Source organism: Octodon degus, unplaced genomic scaffold, assembly GCF_000260255.1.
Source record: "Octodon degus isolate 3935 unplaced genomic scaffold, OctDeg1.0 scaffold00149, whole genome shotgun sequence".
Lineage (NCBI taxonomy): Eukaryota > Metazoa > Chordata > Mammalia > Rodentia > Octodontidae > Octodon > Octodon degus.
Genome location: NW_004524725.1, coordinates 1,739,738 through 1,757,259, shown reverse-complemented (window position 1 = coordinate 1,757,259; position 17,522 = coordinate 1,739,738). Strand labels below are relative to the sequence as shown.

At 43.3% G+C, this 17,522-nt stretch overlaps 1 protein-coding gene across 6 annotated transcripts in view; it reads right to left on the bottom strand.

Annotated features, from left to right (window-relative positions):
- Positions 1 to 17,522, bottom strand: part of Drosha (drosha ribonuclease III) — a 133,874-nt gene that overhangs the window by 10,645 nt on the left and 105,707 nt on the right. For all 6 annotated transcript variants that reach the window (XM_004642293.2, XM_023702367.1, XM_004642294.3 and 3 more), the window contains 4 exons: positions 17,370 to 17,440; positions 12,747 to 12,791; positions 11,109 to 11,266; positions 9,969 to 10,074 (listed from right to left, as the gene is read on the bottom strand). In XM_004642293.2, the coding sequence (XP_004642350.1) occupies positions 9,969 to 10,074; positions 11,109 to 11,266; positions 12,747 to 12,791; positions 17,370 to 17,440 (380 nt within the window). The remainder of the gene's footprint in view (positions 1 to 9,968; positions 10,075 to 11,108; positions 11,267 to 12,746; positions 12,792 to 17,369; positions 17,441 to 17,522) is intronic.

Below are 17,522 nucleotides of genomic sequence, written 5' to 3'. Positions count from 1 at the left end.
AAATTAAAAAAAAAAAAAAAAGAGAGACAGCTAAGAGTCCTCTAAGAACTACCCAAGTAGTCCATGAAAATTACATGACCGATCCTCCACAGAGGTGCCCAGGTGACCAAGGCTGGCTTGGTCATGTAACACTCACTTGGAGGAGAGGGGAGGGAGCTTGGGCAGCGGGAGGCCACACACATGGGAACACACCTCATGGAACCTGACCACAGCTATGCCCAGTCTGTGAGGTCGGGGATGGGGGTGGATAATGCACGAAAAAATACAGCAGGAAAAACAGATTTCTGCTTCCTGAAGATGGGACCAGGTCGAGGAAGCAGCTATGAGTCATGCTGTATTATAGCTTCTGCTACGGAACATCGCGCCTTGTTTATTAGATGCAAGTTTTATGCTGTGTGACTCCACAGTGTCAACAGAGCTTATGCAAATCAAGATTTATTCTCAATGCTTGATATTGAATCCCTGACAATAGATAAATAAGAACCAATATGTTCTTAATTTGTCTGACAATGATTCATGAAGCAGAAACACAACTTGATCTTCATAAGCCATTTCTGCTACTGAATTTTAGACTATTACTCTTTGCCTGTCTTCAATCCCTTCCTCTTTTAACTCCATCTTATTTTCAATATACAGTTTCATTAAAATTAATACCCACAGAGTAGCTCAAAATTAAAAAGGCCAAGAATACCGCATTAGTGGAAGACCCAAGCGGCCAGGAGCCCCCCAGCCCAGCACTTTGTAATCACAGAATACTTGAGCTGGAAAGGATATATATTCTTTGGTTGGGATTTCAAATTGGAGGGGGAAGATCCCCGAAATAGAACTTTGAGGAATAGAAGGACTATCTTGGGACTATGGCTATGCTGAGAAAATTGAGCCCTTTCGGAATATATACTTGGAGGAGAAACCAACTGCTTAGGGAGTGTAAGTGCTTCTCCCTCAGCTCCAAGGACCCCAAGATGCGCATGCGCACACACAAACATGACGCGCATCCGGGGTCAGGGCTCCTCCTCTGCTGCTGTGCAGCAATGCTGTATGACAGCAGAGAAGAGGATGAAAACAAAAATGCTTCCAGGTTCACTGCAGACAAGCTGTGATGGGACTTGAGGCAGTGGGTAGCTAGCAGAAAGTGAGATCTGTAAGTTCTTGCCAGAAACTCAGAACCTGAACCAAAAGCCCGAGGAGGGGAAAGAAGCTATTAATTGTCTTTACTTTCATAAGCTATTTAAATTTATAAGATAAGTTGAAAATCCAAATGATAGTTGCTTAAATGACAATGTCCACTCTTCAAATGACAATTGCCATCCTTGTCACTCTACTTCAGAATGAATCTACCATTTGCCAAAGAGCAGGATGGGGGCATCATCAAGGAAGAAAGCCTTGTAAAGTTACTGTGGTTCAGGGCTGACCTGATAGCTCAGCAGACTAATGGGCCTGCTTAGGCAAGCTCCAAGGGACAGGGGTTCGATCCCAGGCATGCCGTGCCAGCCCCACCTCCAGAACACACTGAGATAGCAATTGAGCCTGGGCATGGTGGCACACGCCTGTGATCCCAGCACTCGGGAGGCTGAAAACAGGATAATCACTACAAGTCCGATCTGTATAGTGAGACCTTTAGACCCTATACTAAATACATTAAAAAAATAGTTACAGTGTTTCAGTGTGCTAGTGGTGGAGGCCAATGATACATCATGTACCATGTTCTGTGCTGGAAGCTGCAGAAAGCAGCATCCATGGTCCTAGGACCACCTGACTCAGTCCTAAGCCACACCCAAAATGGCCACAGCAATGTGTGGGGTGAAAACAGAAAGCCAGCACAGAGATCACAGGGACACACAGGTGCTCCTCTGGCCATCCAGAAAGACCCACCCGGAGTACAAGTCCTTTGGGGGCTCATCTACACAGCTGTGATATTAGAACCCTAAGACACATCTGAGATCATGGTGTCCAGGCTTCTTTCTGAACCAAAGAAGCAAGATTTCTGGGTATATATCTGGACACTTGCTGTTTGAAAAAAAAAATCACACTGGGGAGGTCTCCATATCCAAAGTGGAAAAGACTAAGTCGTCAGTGAGAAAAAATGAGCAGGGGTTTTCCAGGAAAAAGAACAGCAATACCAAGAGCCAGGAGCAGTGACACAGGAAGTTGCCTATCAGAGCCCAGTGGTGGGGAGTGGGTGCAGGTGAGGCCAGGAGGTGATGTAAGGAATCTCCATTTTCCTGTAGAAGATGAGGACCCCAAGAGGAGCATGGCAAGGCAATGCATTTACATGAGCTAGAGGGTGGTCGACAGATTTGAGTGTGGCAAGACATGAAGAGAGAAAGCCTGTGGACGCTGAGGATGAAATTATTATTCTGCAAAGAGAACATATTTGTTTTTTACTTTTCAGTAGAAATCTAGTAAATGAACATGAAGCACCCAAATGAGCACAAGACAGTTATCAGACTGTGAATAATGCCTCTATCACATAACAGGGAAAAAGCACTTGGGCTCACACTGTGGCTCTAGCACTTCAAAGCCAAGTGAGTCTGTATAAGTCAGCAAGTCCTCTCTGGGCCTCAGTCTCCTGAAAGCAGCATCTACTTCACAGGGTTGTTATAAGGATTAGACTGAATCAATATGCAATCTAATTATAGTGCTGGGCTTGTGAAAAACACATCTGAAATGTTAGCTTCTGTTATCTACAATAGCATCACCACTATTAGGCAAGATTTGTTTGCTCTTCTGGGAAAGGATTCTAGAAAGTTCCAGGAATTCCTCTGGATTTGTTTCTAATACAAAATACTCCAATACCTTTTTTTCTCATTGTCTCCAAAGCGCTACATTTTATCAAGAGCTAAACTGTCCCTAACACCTCTTTTGTTAACGCCCCCCCCTCAAAAGAGACAAAGTGTAACTTGAAGAAAGCTATAGTCAGGCTATCTGTCAACCTGAAAACAGAACTGCTGATTCCAAATGCAATGTCAGGGACCAACTTAAATATCCCAAATCTTAAATTCTGGTTTTGAGAATCTGGGATGATTCCTACTATCTCAGCATAGCAGGCTTTCATAATCATTTAAACTTAATTTTCATAAAAACAAGGTTTATATCAAACATCTATATTGGCATTCTTTCTTCAACGTCTCCGTTCACTTTTTTTTTTTCTTGTTCACTCTTGATTCTGAAGAAACAGCCATCAGTGTAAGATGTGAGCTACCAAAGAGAGCCACCTAGTGTAAACTAAGCAGACTGATTTATTATTGTGAATGCTCTAATAGAAGATCACGGGGTAAACGCAGAATGCACTAATAAAACTGACAGTGATACGTCTCACAGGTCTATTATTCCAAGAGTGGTAGCCAGATGGTCTTCATTTCCTGTGATAATTAAAGAAAGGGTACACAAATGCTAGCAGGCAGAATGCAGGTCAGATCTAAAGAGCCAGGTCATGCTAGTGATGGAGAAATCCTTAAGCAGGAGGCTGGGGCATCTGTCTTCTCACGGGTATCTTTTTAGATAAGACACCCGTTTGTCTGGATGATTTATACTCAACGCTGTTGGCGGCAGCAGAGCAGGATCAGATCACTGGTTCTAATGGAGTTTTCCATTCGTATTTGTTCTTGTTCTCACTACCCCGAACTGTTCCTCCAAAAACCGAACAAAATTTCTTCAAGTTCATCTTGCTATTAGCTGCCACCCTGGGCATGGTACTCTGCAGACACTGGGCCCAGTGCTTTGCACGCAGTAGGCATGGGGGTTACCAGCTGTTTTCAGCACAGCAGCATGGAGAGAAGGCTAAGAGAACAACAATACAGAGAATGGCCCTATGGCTGAAACTCTGCAATTGTTACAAGTCATGCATTCTGGTTTAAGTACATGCTTTCTTTGAAACATTCTCACTGTCTGCGGTGATTCTCATGGATAGGCTAAAACCCCAAAACTTCAGTGTATGAAACAAAACTTCCTACTATATTCCAACGCACAGTTGTTTATACTGCAACAACTGTGTAAGCCTAACATTTGTTTTTTCAAGTAGCACTTTTTAAAAAGTCAGCATATAAAGCAATGTTTTCTCCATCACCATTCAAAGCTTGAGAACCACAACTACATTTGCTCAGTTGTCTTTATTCATTCCTCGTAAAACAAGTGTATAAGGAAGGGAATAGCTCAAAGCTAACAAGGCCTTCCGAAGAGCACTCCTGTAGCTGTGTGTCCTTTAATCACAATAACGAATCATCTACTGTTCTCCTACCTAAAGCAACTGTAAAACATGGTCCTCTGCTTTAAATTAATTTTATTCTTAGGCATTCATATGTTAGTTTTAGTAGCTTGCCATACACAAAGTAACGCGCTCCTTTCCTCCAGGATCACTTTCCCTTCCTTCTCAACATGACATAGCTGCCTGCACAGCTCTCACTCATTATTCAGGAAGGCAGGGCCACACTGTTGGGGGGGGGGGGTTCCCCACATCCAGAACTGACACATAAAGAAGACTAGGGGACACCAGGCAGATAGGCGTTAAGGTGGAAACTAAGTGGTCTCCAGGTAGAACAGCACAAAGGCTGGATCCTAACAAAGGCTTGAGGAAACATCAACAGGCGGGCACAGGTAACCTGAGTCTCAGCCGGTGGGCCAGGCCAGACCCAGATGCCCTGCTCCTTCTTAGTCACTACCCAAAGGACAGTGGAAGGATGTTGTGCCTGGACATGAGCGTCATTATTTCTGAGCACTGATTTACCAAGATTGCCCCCCTACAAAGACCCAGAAAATCAGGGTGATAGAAACAGACCAAAACCCTTACCTTCAGTGTTTACTGGTGGGAGAAGACAGAAAAATGATAAAACATACACTTTGTACTTGCAAGGCACTAAAGAGACGAGGTTTTAGGCTGAGGGAGGAAAGCTAAGGATGAGCGAGAGAGGCAGTCTATTCAAGCAGGGTGGGCTAAAAAAAAGACTCATGGACAATAGGCCTTGGAACAGAAGCCTAAAGGAGGTGAGGGATTCAGCTCTGTGGATAACCAGGCTGATAAAAGACAGTGGGCAAAGGCCCGGAGCAAGGGCTTGCTTAGTGGCCTGCAGGAACCTCTGCAGGTCGATGGGAACCATCTAGGAGAAAAAGTCAGCACAGCAGCAGGGAGCAGGTCAAACAAGGTGATTATAACGCCATCTTTTACCCCAGAGGGCAAGAAAGTTTAGAGGTTTTGCAAAAAGGAGGGCTGTTATCTGGCTTCTCTTTTAAAATGATCCCCCTACATATTGTGCTGAAAATAGACTAGGGGATGGGGAAACAGATGGGAGTGAACGGCTGGGATTTAGAAGACCGTGGCTCAGATCAAGGTGGTAACAGGAGAGCACAGGTCAGAAGTGGTCAGGTTCAGGATAAGCTTCAAAGGTAAAAACATCTGAGATGCTAATGGTGGGAGGCATAACATGAGAGAAAGGGAAGCCTCCAGGATGGGTTCAAGGGTCTTAGCCTCATTAACTGGAATAATGGAATAATTCTTACTGATAGGGAGAACACAGAGAGAAGCAGGTCTGGGAGTAAAAACTGTTTTGTTTTGGACACACCAGATCTGAGATGTCTATTAGAAATCCAACTAGGGATTTGAGTATCTATAAATACAGATATTTAAGCAGATCTATATTTGACAGATACGAGTCTGGAGTGTGAGGCAGAAGTAAAGGCTTAAGACATAAAGCAGGAAGTAGCACACAGATGTATCCAAAGCCATGGAACAGACGGAATGAGATCACTTACAGAGCAGAAGTCACTGGAGAAGAGAAGAGGCCTGACAATTGAGAACTGGGACAACTCCAATGTTAAAAAGCTGAGGAAAATGAAGAGAAACAAGGAAAATGTACTGAGAATGAATGGCAAATATGGTCAGAGGAGATCTACTGTGAAAAGACACTTGTCTCCAGCGTGTAAAATTAGTTGCAAGAGTCACTAGCTGATACAAGAGTAGGGCAGGAAGTTGCAACAGGCCTGAAGCATGGGCGTCCTAGAAGAGTTGGAGGCCCGGGAAGCCCACCCAGAAGAATACTGTACTATCTTTGTGCTCTGTTGGAACAGAACCTTAAGGCATTTATTACTTGCAGTTTAGTAAATGTCACTCCAACTGGATCTCTTTGTCAATTGCATTCCTTTAGTGCTTTGGTAATTCTGGAAAGAATCACTGCAATGATCCAGGTGAATGAGGCTGACAGGATGTGAGACAAGTGATGGAGACAAGCTGGTAAGAAGGGACAGTTAAGAGATGCAAGAAGAGTAACTGTCAGGACTGTGGCTGGAACAGAATAGAAGGCAGGCAGGCAGAAGGAATTGAAGACAACATGCCTTTCTCCTGTGCAACACCAGATGGATACATGAGGCTGCTATTCCGTTACTCAAGGAACACTGGACAACCCAGGGAGAGAAGATTAGAAGGTTCATCTTGGACATGTGGGGATGCTGAGGAGGCAGCTGGGCCTGGGGCTCAGAACAGAGGTGAGACTGAAGAGATGGGCTGGAATCCTGCCAACGGCGCACAACTGCTGATACTGAGGGAGAAGACTGCCCCGGAGACACTCGGTAAGAGAAGGCATGGCCTGGGAGCGACTTCACACATGCCGTACTGTTGTATTTATTAGCCATAAAGAAGAGGTGAGGGGCCAGGGAGATGGCTCAGTGGAATAAGCGCCTCCCTGGCAAGTGCAAGGGCCTGAGTTCAATCCCTGGTTCCGCAAAAAAAAAAAAAAAAAAAAAAAAAGAAGAGGTGAACCCACGAACCAGGTGAAGACAGAGTAGCTAAAGAGGTTAGAGCAAGCGATGTGCAGGGGTGGATGCCAAATGAAGGTGCTCTTTCACGTCAACTTGATGAAAGTTAATATCTCTTAAAATATGTATTTAACTTAAGACAGGTCATTTTAATCTTGCCAGCAGATTCGTTGGTCTTGTTAATTTCTACCAAAGCTTCTGTGACAACAGTTCATAAAACTGTCAGGTCACAATTTTGTCACTTGTTAACACCATTCTAGTCATTTGGGCCGAGACTATACTTATGGCATTCAAGGGATCTTGGAAAGAACCCAAGTGCGGTCTCTAGCACACTCTTAGCTTTAGCTGCTCTCTACCATGGGCAGGATTCATGCCTTACTCTTGTGGCTTATTATCTATTCAGTACTGGGGCTGGTAGGAATAGAACATGCTACTAGTGGACGGGAGCCAGTAGGCTTGCTGATATGTAACAGCCCACCTTGGAAAGATCCCAGAGATCACAGATAATTCTGGAAGAATACTGGGTATGGGAAATATGTGTATTTGAATCACACATTTCCAACAGAGCCTCTCTATGACCATAAAATGAATCACTAGGTCGAGCTTTTGGACTCGTTCAGCCATTTCTTAGATGAATAGGCTATTCCTGACGCCTATCAAGTCTATTCCCTATGGAGAATATTGAAAATGTAATTTATTATTTTCCTAAGTGAAATATGACACACTAGTTCATTCTTCATAAGTGTTCATGTTTTCTTGAGAATTTATTATTAACTCAAGAAGAAACCACTTTCATGTCCATCTAAAAGCAATTGTCTTTAATTTAAATAGTAATCAAAGAGCTAAGGCAAATATGCAGGATGCAGGATAATTTGGATGAGCATACTGCCAGTTTCTGCTAGTCTTTTGAAAGGAGCAGACAATGCTTAAGTTTTTTTTTTCTTTTCATTCATTTTTTTTTTCCAATTGCTTATAACTTTTTTGTTGTTATTTCTTTTGTCTTTTTCTTTAAACCAATCTTGTACATTTCTATCTGGTAACCTAAACAACTAATTTGAAGATAGCATCATGCAACACAGCAACCATTGTTGAATTCCTTTTACTTTGTTTAGTGAAACTTTGTATCGTTTCTAATTACTATTTTGTATTCTTTAAAAAATAAAAATAAAAAAGTAAACTTGAATAAGAATACTGCTGATTTCTCAACCCTTTTCATAATACTTGGTACATAGTAGATATTCAATAAATACTCACTGAGTGAGTGGATGTTATGCTTAGAAAATCCATAAAAAAATTTATAAGTAACCATAGACAAATCACCATATTCTCCCTAATTCTAATACTTATGTCTCCTATAAACTGTTTTTAGGGTTTGAGGTAGCAGAAACAAGATCCTTTTTTTCTTTTTTTTTTTTTTGGTATTTTAGGGAAGGGTCTACAGGGTATTAAGGGTCTCACTACTAGATCGGACTCATAGTGATCTGCCTGTTTACAGTCTCCCAAGAGCTGGGATTACAGGCATGCACCACCACTCCCAGTCTTGACTGCTGGCTCAGCCCGCCCTGGGGGTGGGGCTGGCACAGCAGGCCCAGGGATCGAACCCCTGGCCCCTGCGCGCAGGCACTTTAATCTGCTGAGCTATTTGAATCCAATTCTAACCAAAGTGAAACACATAAAAATTGTAAAGATTTACGGTATGAAAGACTTGTTTCAACATAATAAAGACTGTAGGGCTGGCCAAATAGCTCAGAGGATTAAAGCACCTGCAAGCAGGAGCAGGGGCCAGGGGTTCGATCCCTGGGCCTGCCGTGCCAGCCCCAACCCCAAGGTGCACTGAGATGGCAATTGAGACTAGGCATGTTGGTGCGTGCCTGTAATCCCAGCTCTGGGGAAGCTGTATACAGGCGGATCACTATGAGTCTGATCTAGTAGTGAGCCCCTGAACACCCTGTAGACCCTTCCCTAAAATACAAATAAATAAATAAATAATACAGACTGTACTAACGAAGTGCATACCTTACAGTATACCAGTATTTTAATTTATTGAAAGTATTTGCTTTTTTGCCTGGTGTGGTAGTACACGCCTGTAATCCCAGCACTGGGGAGGCTGAGACAGAAGGATCGTTTCAAGTTCGAGACCAGCCTGGGGTACAAAGAGAGCTCAATGCCCCCCTAAACTGCATAGTGAAATCCTGTCTCAGAAAAAGACACACACACACACACACACACACACACACACACACACAAAGCACTTGCTTTCTCTCTGCGTAAGTCTCAAGGGACCTCCCAAAGACCACTCCTAGTGCCTTGAGAAAGCATTACAATTAGCTTCTAGATAACTTTTGCTCACCCTCTTGTTTCATATGAAACAAAAGTGAGAGCAGTGGTGACCATTTCAATTAGTGCATCAATCAAACCTTGTCACTGTTGACTCCCTCAGGCCCACACGGTCTAATCAAACTGAATCCTGCTGCCTCTCAATCTTTGATCTTTGTTTCTCTTTCTCTCACTTTTTCTGCCTTTTTCGGAGCTGACCTTGGAATCTAGGGCCCTGCGCATGCTAAGGCAAGCGCTCTACATGAGATATACTCCCTGCCCACCCGTTTTATGCCTTGTGCTTCTTTCTTTAGTCTTAGAGTTGGAATGTCACTGCACAGTTTCCTCCCACTAAGTCCCAAAGCTAAAGTCCTCCCCAACATTAAAGGCTCACACATCACCGTCTCCGCAAAGATGTCTTCATACTTCAAAGCTACAAGAAATCTTTCCTCAACTACACAAGTACATCAATTTACTTATGTCTCCTTATAGTATTTAACACATTTGCATCCAAGATAAATAATTCTACTTTTTACAGTGTATATTTACATGTATAGACACACATGCACACTTACTATTAGAGAGGTTATATTTATTTACAGTTACTTATACTTTCACTTCTTCTAAAATTTTTAAAACTCATGGACAGACTGGGCCAACTCTTCTTTGCTTCCTCGATGGGGCTTATCTTAGTCTTGCAGGGAGTAACTAGTGATTAAATGACTATACAATGAGCTTTCATCCCATATTTCTTAGTGTGCAAACTGCACACAAACGGAACCAAGCCGTACGACGTGCTAGTTGCCAGGAACTGAGTGGCCAGCTGCACAAGCACCGAGCTGCGCTTCTCATCTTCATTCTCACTATACAGCAATCCCACAGGAGGGAGTGACTGAAGAGAAACTCACGGTTAAGTGTCCTTCATGGTGATCTGGGAAGTGAATGAACAAGTACTCAGTGGCTACCAGCTGCATTATGGAATCGCCTAGAAATTCCATCCTCTGATTGTGCCCTCTGAAAAAAGGAAGCACAGACAGAAAGAAATCAATAAACATCCATGGACTTCAGAAAAAGACTGACATTTTTTTAAAAGCATACCTTTAGAAGGTAATATATTCTCTTTTGAAGCACAAAATTAAATACATGAACACCCCTCAGGTGAGAAGAGCCCTGAGTTAATATAGTCTCAATTCGAAATAAAGTGAATACTACCTAAGGATTAAGCAACCGATAAACTGAAGACTAGTAAATAATGCCTGGTCAGAACCTGAAGAATATCAACTGAAAAAATAAAAGAGATAACAATCTTGTAACAAAGCAAAGAGGACCCCAATTTTTTCTTACACGATGTTATCTATATACTCCATTATTCAAATCTGGAATCTAAGGGAAACTGAAAAAAAAAAAAAAAAAAATGTGGCAAGAATCTTTAATCTTTACAGCTTAAAGAAAGTTGAGAATATCTGATTTGAGAAATCACAAATAGTATAACCCCCCGCAAAAAAATAACATTTTGCTTATTTTCCTGTTTCACGAACTCATCATCTCAACAGACGATTCCCTCAGAGCAAGGGGCAGAGGGCCAAACTTGGGCCATGGCTTGTTTCTATGAATGTAGGTTGGGTGGAACACAGCCACACCTCACGGCTATCTTTCATGATTTATGGCTATGGCACATGTTACAACAAAGCCAAATCATTCCACACAGAACACAAACACTAAAATATTCAACGTGTGCCCCCATGAGGAAAATGCTTTTGCCTCCCGCACACTTCCCTTAAAGTTCATGACTGAACAAGATGTATGATAACAAGGTAAAAGCTATGGGCCTGGAGCACACGCCCTGGTCCACCACTGTGTCTAGGGCTCATATGTCTTACAGTGACTTTCCTGGAAGTTTGTTTAAACTCCAGTCCCCAAATAGAAAAGGAAAAAAATAAATAAATAAAAATGGCAAACAAACCACGTCCCTTGAAGGGCACGCGGAAAGGTCTGCAGCTGCCTGGTCTCAATGGTCGCACCGGCACCTCATGAGCGCTTGAACTCACAGGGTCAGATGGTTAAATCCCACAGTTCTCAAAGTGAATGCCCTTGCCAGGAGTCGGACATGAGTAAAAATTACTCCAATTGCTTCTTCAAACTCAGTAAGTTTCTGTAGAACTGGAGAAGTTTCAATAAGTTGTCGATCCGTATTTGGCTCTTGTAGCTACAGGAAAATAGAAATAAATAGAAGCCATATGTAGTTTTTCGTTGTAAGAGTAATTATCAATTCTATGGCAGTGTTTTATAAAATTCCTTCTCCCGTGGGCAGAAATTTCTGAAATGCCAATAAAACACGGAAGCTTCTTTCTCTTCTCTTAGAATGGCAAACAAACCTAATATTTAAAGAAGGCTCAAATAATATTTTCCAATCTTTCATCAAATTTCAAGGCCAAGTACTGTACACAGACAGTTCAGAATCCCAAGTATTAGACTAATTCTCCGAAGGAGACACAAGCTGAAGAACATCTGGTAGAGAATATATATATCTGGTAGAGCAGCGGCGCCCCAGCTTTAGCATTCTGGAGAACACTTGCCGGGCTTGTTCACGGCAGATGGCCAGGCCCTACCCCGGAGGCCTGACTTCGTAGGTCTGGAGGGAGGCCGGAGGATCTGCCTTTCTGACCAGTGCCCCATGCTGCACACCCTGCTGGTCTGGGGACCACTCTAAGACCCTCTTGCTTTGGAGTAACTTGACTACTAGGGCCCAAACTATTTTGGCAAAAGAAAATCATTAAAACTAAACAGCTTACGCTGAACATTATTATACCACTAGACAGGTGGTGCTTCACATAACAATGAGCCTTACAACTGGCAGAGAGCAGATACGAAAAATGATATTAAAATGAACATTTTTAACAACTCTGGGCAACTTCAAATTATTAATGTCTTTAAGATATTCTGAATTAATGTCAGTTGTTACTAGAAAGCCTCTCATGAGAGTTTAGTCACTGGTGATTTTTCTTTTTTTACTCATTTAATATACATATTCATGTATAAAAATATATATACATAGATAGATAGATAGATGAGTGTACATATACGTGTATCCCCAAGTAAATGAGAAATCTTAAAAGTGAAGAGTACGAAGTTAAATTAACTGAGGAAAAGGGTGTCACTACATATAGATCTTTTAAATTCCTAAATCCTGAGTAAAAACCCACGATATGGGTTACACTGTTAATTTGCAGCAAATTTTATGCAATTTGATCTGAGTCAAATCCCTCAATTTATAAAATTCAAATTAGGCTACAATTTAGCAATGCTAATTTATTATTTGTTCTGCTTCTTAAATATGCCCACACTGACTTCCACACTCTTTCCTACAAGCGCAGGCACGTGGCTACATAGGCGTCCACACGGTGGTGGTGCTGGGACAGTGTGGCTGGGACAGGGCGGGCGGGGGCACGGACCCGGCACTGCCGTTCCTCCTGCCTTGGGGGGTGGCGACCCTGTGTTTCCAAGGCCACATGCATCTGACAAATTATGTGTTCCCAGGTGTTTCCACAGTGAAACCCCAGCACAGAGTTATAAGGTCACTGAAGGGAATCAAAAGATAAAAGCAGGAGGGAAAAAAGACGGCAAAGGCACGTGCAACGACGAGCTGCAGTTACAGAGCTCACGGCAGACAGGAAGGTCACACTTACTTGGAGTGGGTGGAGAGGGTAATTGAGCCAGACTTCGCGCAGGTCCTGGAAAATAGAGTGACGCCTTTAATGCTCAAGGGAGCCATTTAACACACTCTAGAGTACTAAATAAAATGTCATTATTTGAAATACTGAACTATTTCAGATGCTGACTCCACTTATTGCAAATTCAATAGTGCCAGCAAACTAATTTTTTTTAAGTGTATTCACCACTCAAACTGCCTGTAGTGACTCTAATTAGCCTATTAAGCGGGGGTGGAAAAAAGCCACCTCCAGCCCCACAAGTCAAAGACACCTTTTAAAACTAAGTTACACATTTGTTTAACCTAATACACTGGATTAAGTGGCCGCCTTAATGCTATCTTTTGGGTTACCGCTCCCCAGAAGTGTGCATCAGCTGTGCTGTCGTGCGCACAACTCATCTCAGACGTCTTTCATTTCAGGCACTAGCTCAGTATCACATGGACTGTGTAAAATGGGGTAGGAAATACCCTTATCTATCATAAATTCTGATATTTATGAAATCAAACTTTTACTGTGCGGCACACAAATGTTTACTTGAAATATGGTAATGAGTATATTTTATGGAAAATCCAGCCGGATTTTTCATTTCTTGAATTAAACCTAGGAGTAGGTATAATTAGTTCTCAGGATTAGAGATTTTCCTTTATATTCAGACCCTAGAAGTCTCTGACTGAATCTACTTGGTGTTAGGTTTGAAATAAATGCCCCTCAATTGTTTTTAAGAGGAAATACAGTTTTCTAAAAACAGTTTTGAGGGGGGAGCATGGGTGGGAAGTGCAAGAAAATGTAGTCCCCCCTGCAACACAGCGTGATGAAGTGAAATAAAACCCAGTATTTCTGTGCCATTTGCCTCTTAACAAAACAGTGGTTCTTTGCAAACTTTTTTAAAAGGTTTAAAAAATCAAACTTCTTTTAAGGCATCTGAAGAATTCACTCAACAAGCCCCTAACTTTTCTGCTGAGTTCCCTGAACTCTGAATTCTGTCTACGGTTGCTTTGGCCTCCCTCCTCCCACCCCACTCTTCCCCGTGCTCCCTGCTCCCTGCTCCCTGCTCCCTGCTCCCTGCCCTCTGCTGTATCCCTCATCCACTCTACTGCGCTCGCAGCCTTTCGGTAGCTTTTGCCTTGTACACAATATGACCAGACAACAACTTCCCACCTTTCACCTTCACCTAGGGAGGGTGGTGCTGGGGGGGGCAGCAGGCTGGAGCTGGGGCGCCTGGGTTTAATTCTGATCCATGCTGGCAATTTCTTCTCGCAGCCTCCATCTCCCCAGGTGTACTCTGAAGACAGTAATAGCCCCTACTTCCAACTGCTCTCTGATGCCTCATAGAGCAATGCATTAAAAGCACTAAACTCAGAACTGGCTTACAAAAAACACTATTAATAACAATACATCATCATCATCAACAACAATGAATGGCTATCTCTCCCACCAACTCCAATCTCCAACACCGAAGACTCACAGGGCCATTTTGAATCATCTTTCTCTTTGCTCCTGTGTGGTTTTTAACTCAAAAATACTATGACAAATAGTACGCCTTGAAGTACACAGAAGCAAAAAGGCAATTCTAGTGGATGGCTCAGAAGAGGAAGTGGAAAGAAAGGAGGCTGAAAGAACAGGGGTACTAAAGGCTCTGTAATGTACATTTTGGTAGGCAGTAGTCAAATACCCAATCTTTTAAGTGAGAAAGGTCTGTCAAATCTATGCATTAAAAAGAAGGTAACACTTGGCAGGACACACTGGACACTAGGAATGGGAAAGGAAGCCAGGTACAGAGTCAGGTGAGAGATGAAGAGGAAGAAGAGCAAAGGAGAAGAGCAGCCAGGAGCAAAGCAGATCCAGTCACCAGGGTGAGAACACATGACCCTAAGGGCCTCGTTTAAATGATGAAAGAGAAATACGCTTTGGGCTACAGGTTATGGGCTCAGTACTAAACACACTGAGATGAGGAGTCAGTGGAATACGCCTGGGAGCATGCCCAGAAGCAGTTTCAAATGATGCATTTCTCCAATCTCCAGAGCACCAGAGAAAGGCCTGGGTCAGGTTTACAGGGAACACATGTATGGAGAGGGAAGGGAGGTGAGGACAGAAAAACCTAGAGAACACTCTCCACCATCTGAAGAGGGCCGCTGGGGTAATCAACGTGGGATCCTGAAGGATCACACAAAGCAGAACCAGCAAACATGGCCTGGGGCTGAAAGAGCTAAAAATCAGCTAAGGGAGAAAAAACAGGCTGTCACCAGGGCTAGGCGGCGCAACACCAGCAGCACGGTTAGCAGGAACTGAGGTCTCCTTCGCAGCAGCTGTAAAATGCCTAGGGCCCCTGGGTTTGAGTGTCACCTGCCCAGCAACCACTGCTCTCCCACCTACTTTGTCTTCCCCTCTGAATGACAATGACTAGGAGTACCCAGGTCTAAAGGGCTCTCACTTCACAACAGAAGTCACTCCAAATTAATTCCTTATTTCTCTTGATCCAGCTTCAACCCAGGCAACCACTCTACAGCCCTTGGGGTCACTTAACACCTGCCTCCCTTCACCCCAGACAGCACCTCCTCCCACAAAGGGTCAGCCAATCTGACTGCTGGCATACAGGTTTGCTCCCAGCTGTCTCCACCTGATTATGCTTTCATTTTATATTTACTTTTGTCTTTTTTGAGCCAGGGTCTCAGTACGCAGCTTAGGCTGGCCTTAGGCTCCCTCTATAGCCCAGGATGGTCTCAAACTCACAATTCGGCCTCAGAGCCCGGAGTGCTGGAATGACAGGCACGTGTCACCAAGCCCAACCTTTCTACTTCCATTTTAGAATACTTTTAATGTTCCTTTTGAGGCTGAGTTTTGCTAAATTGCTCAGGCTGGCCTTGTGATCCTCCTGCCTCCGCTCCGAGTGCCCGAGAGTACAGGCAGTGCTTTCACGATCCATCGCGCGCACATGAAGCACAAGGTTCACTGCCGCCTCTCACCAACTACTGCTAATGGACGCAAATCAACATGGAGAAGCTAAGGGAGATGAAGGGCCCAAGCTTGTGCACTCGGAAGTGCTGAAGCAAAACACACGCCATTCTGAGGCCTGTGCAGCTTCACAAAAGACACACGGAGCCAGAGTGGCTCTCAGCTGTCCCACTTATAATACTCAGGCTCCGCTTTTTCATTCAGTCATTTATTCATTTCAGTCTTTTAACAACTATTTATTAAGTGCTGCCCATGCCAGCACTGCACAAGGCACTGCGAATGGAAGATAAGCCCGCTAAGTAGACAAGTGGGAGGGAAGCCACGTAGAGAAAAGAGCCTACACGCACGCACGCACGCACGCACGTACGCACGCACGCACGCACCAGGCGTGAAGCTGCGCGTGACTCAGGGAAGCGGGGCCGAGCGGGGCCGGGCGGGGCCGGGAAGAGGTGGAAGGGGGTGCAGGAGCTCCAGGGGGAGTGGAGCCCCTCGTAAGGCTGCAGGGAGGGAACAGGAAAGAATTCACCGAAATCACCAACGAAAGATGAGGGCCAGAACGACGGTATTTTAAGATTTGAGGAAAAGTCTTAAAATACGTGCCATCTGCTACGGATACAAATCGGGAGGCACACTTGTTTATATGTGTAGGACAAAGTGGGGGACACAGAACATCTGTAGATAATCTCCCGTCAGAAGAAAATTCACACAAACAAAAACCATCACGCCTCTAGAAAACAAATTAAAAAATCAACTCCTCAGACACAAACCATCCAGATCACATTTTTAAAACTATTGATTCTTTAAAAAAAACAAAACAAAACAAAACAAAAGTACCCAAAGTAATGCAGTAATAACATCTGACAGGCACTTAAGCTGGAGCTTTCACGAAAGCTTAAAACGCTGGCTTCCTGCGTTCTTTATTACTCCACCAGGGCTGTTTCATTCAATTATGATGACATTTCAATTTGGAATACACAGTTGTCTCTCCTTTTAAATGTTAAATTGACTTGTTTTGATACAAAAAGCACCCAGTATGCTCTGTTACATGCAAGATTAAAAAGGTATCTCTGGAAATATTAATGGCTTAATACTTTAGTAACAACAGAAACTATTTTAGAATCTTTTTTTTTCTTAGATTATAATTTGCTTGGGGGAAAAAGTAATTCCATACTCTTTATTCATGGGCCTATCAGAAACTCCCTACGAAGTGACTTTCTAAAATAAACCCACATTTCTCTTGTCTACATAATTTACATAAAAACAAATCATAAACAGAAAAGCCAAAAGGTTATAGCTTCAAAAGCCTGCATGCGGTAGTACCCTGTGATTATAAGACATAAAATCATAATTAACTTAAAGAAACATCGAAATGAGCCTGAGCAATATTATAATTGTATTCATATTTAATTTACAAGTGACCATGAGGAAAAATGACTCAGGGAAAGGACACAGTCTTGGTGGAGGCACCCCCAGAGCTTGCCCCTCGACCGGTGTGCAGATGCGCGTGCTGTTTCTGAGGTACCTGCCGTGATGGCACGCGTGGGTGTACTGTTTCTCCCACATTCGCTTCCAAATTCAAAGGCCAGTTGAAATAAAGTCATCTGTAATGATATACAGCTGAAGAAAACTGTGAGTCAAGATAAATACCGGATCATTGAAGAGTAAGCGTCCAAACAACTGCTTGGCCTCCTCCAGGGTTCCCTCCAAGTAAACAGCTCCTAGATGAAAGAAGAGTGCCAAAGCAAGGCTGTGTTAACATTCATAGACAGGCCCGGGGAGATAGCTCAGTAGAATAAGCAC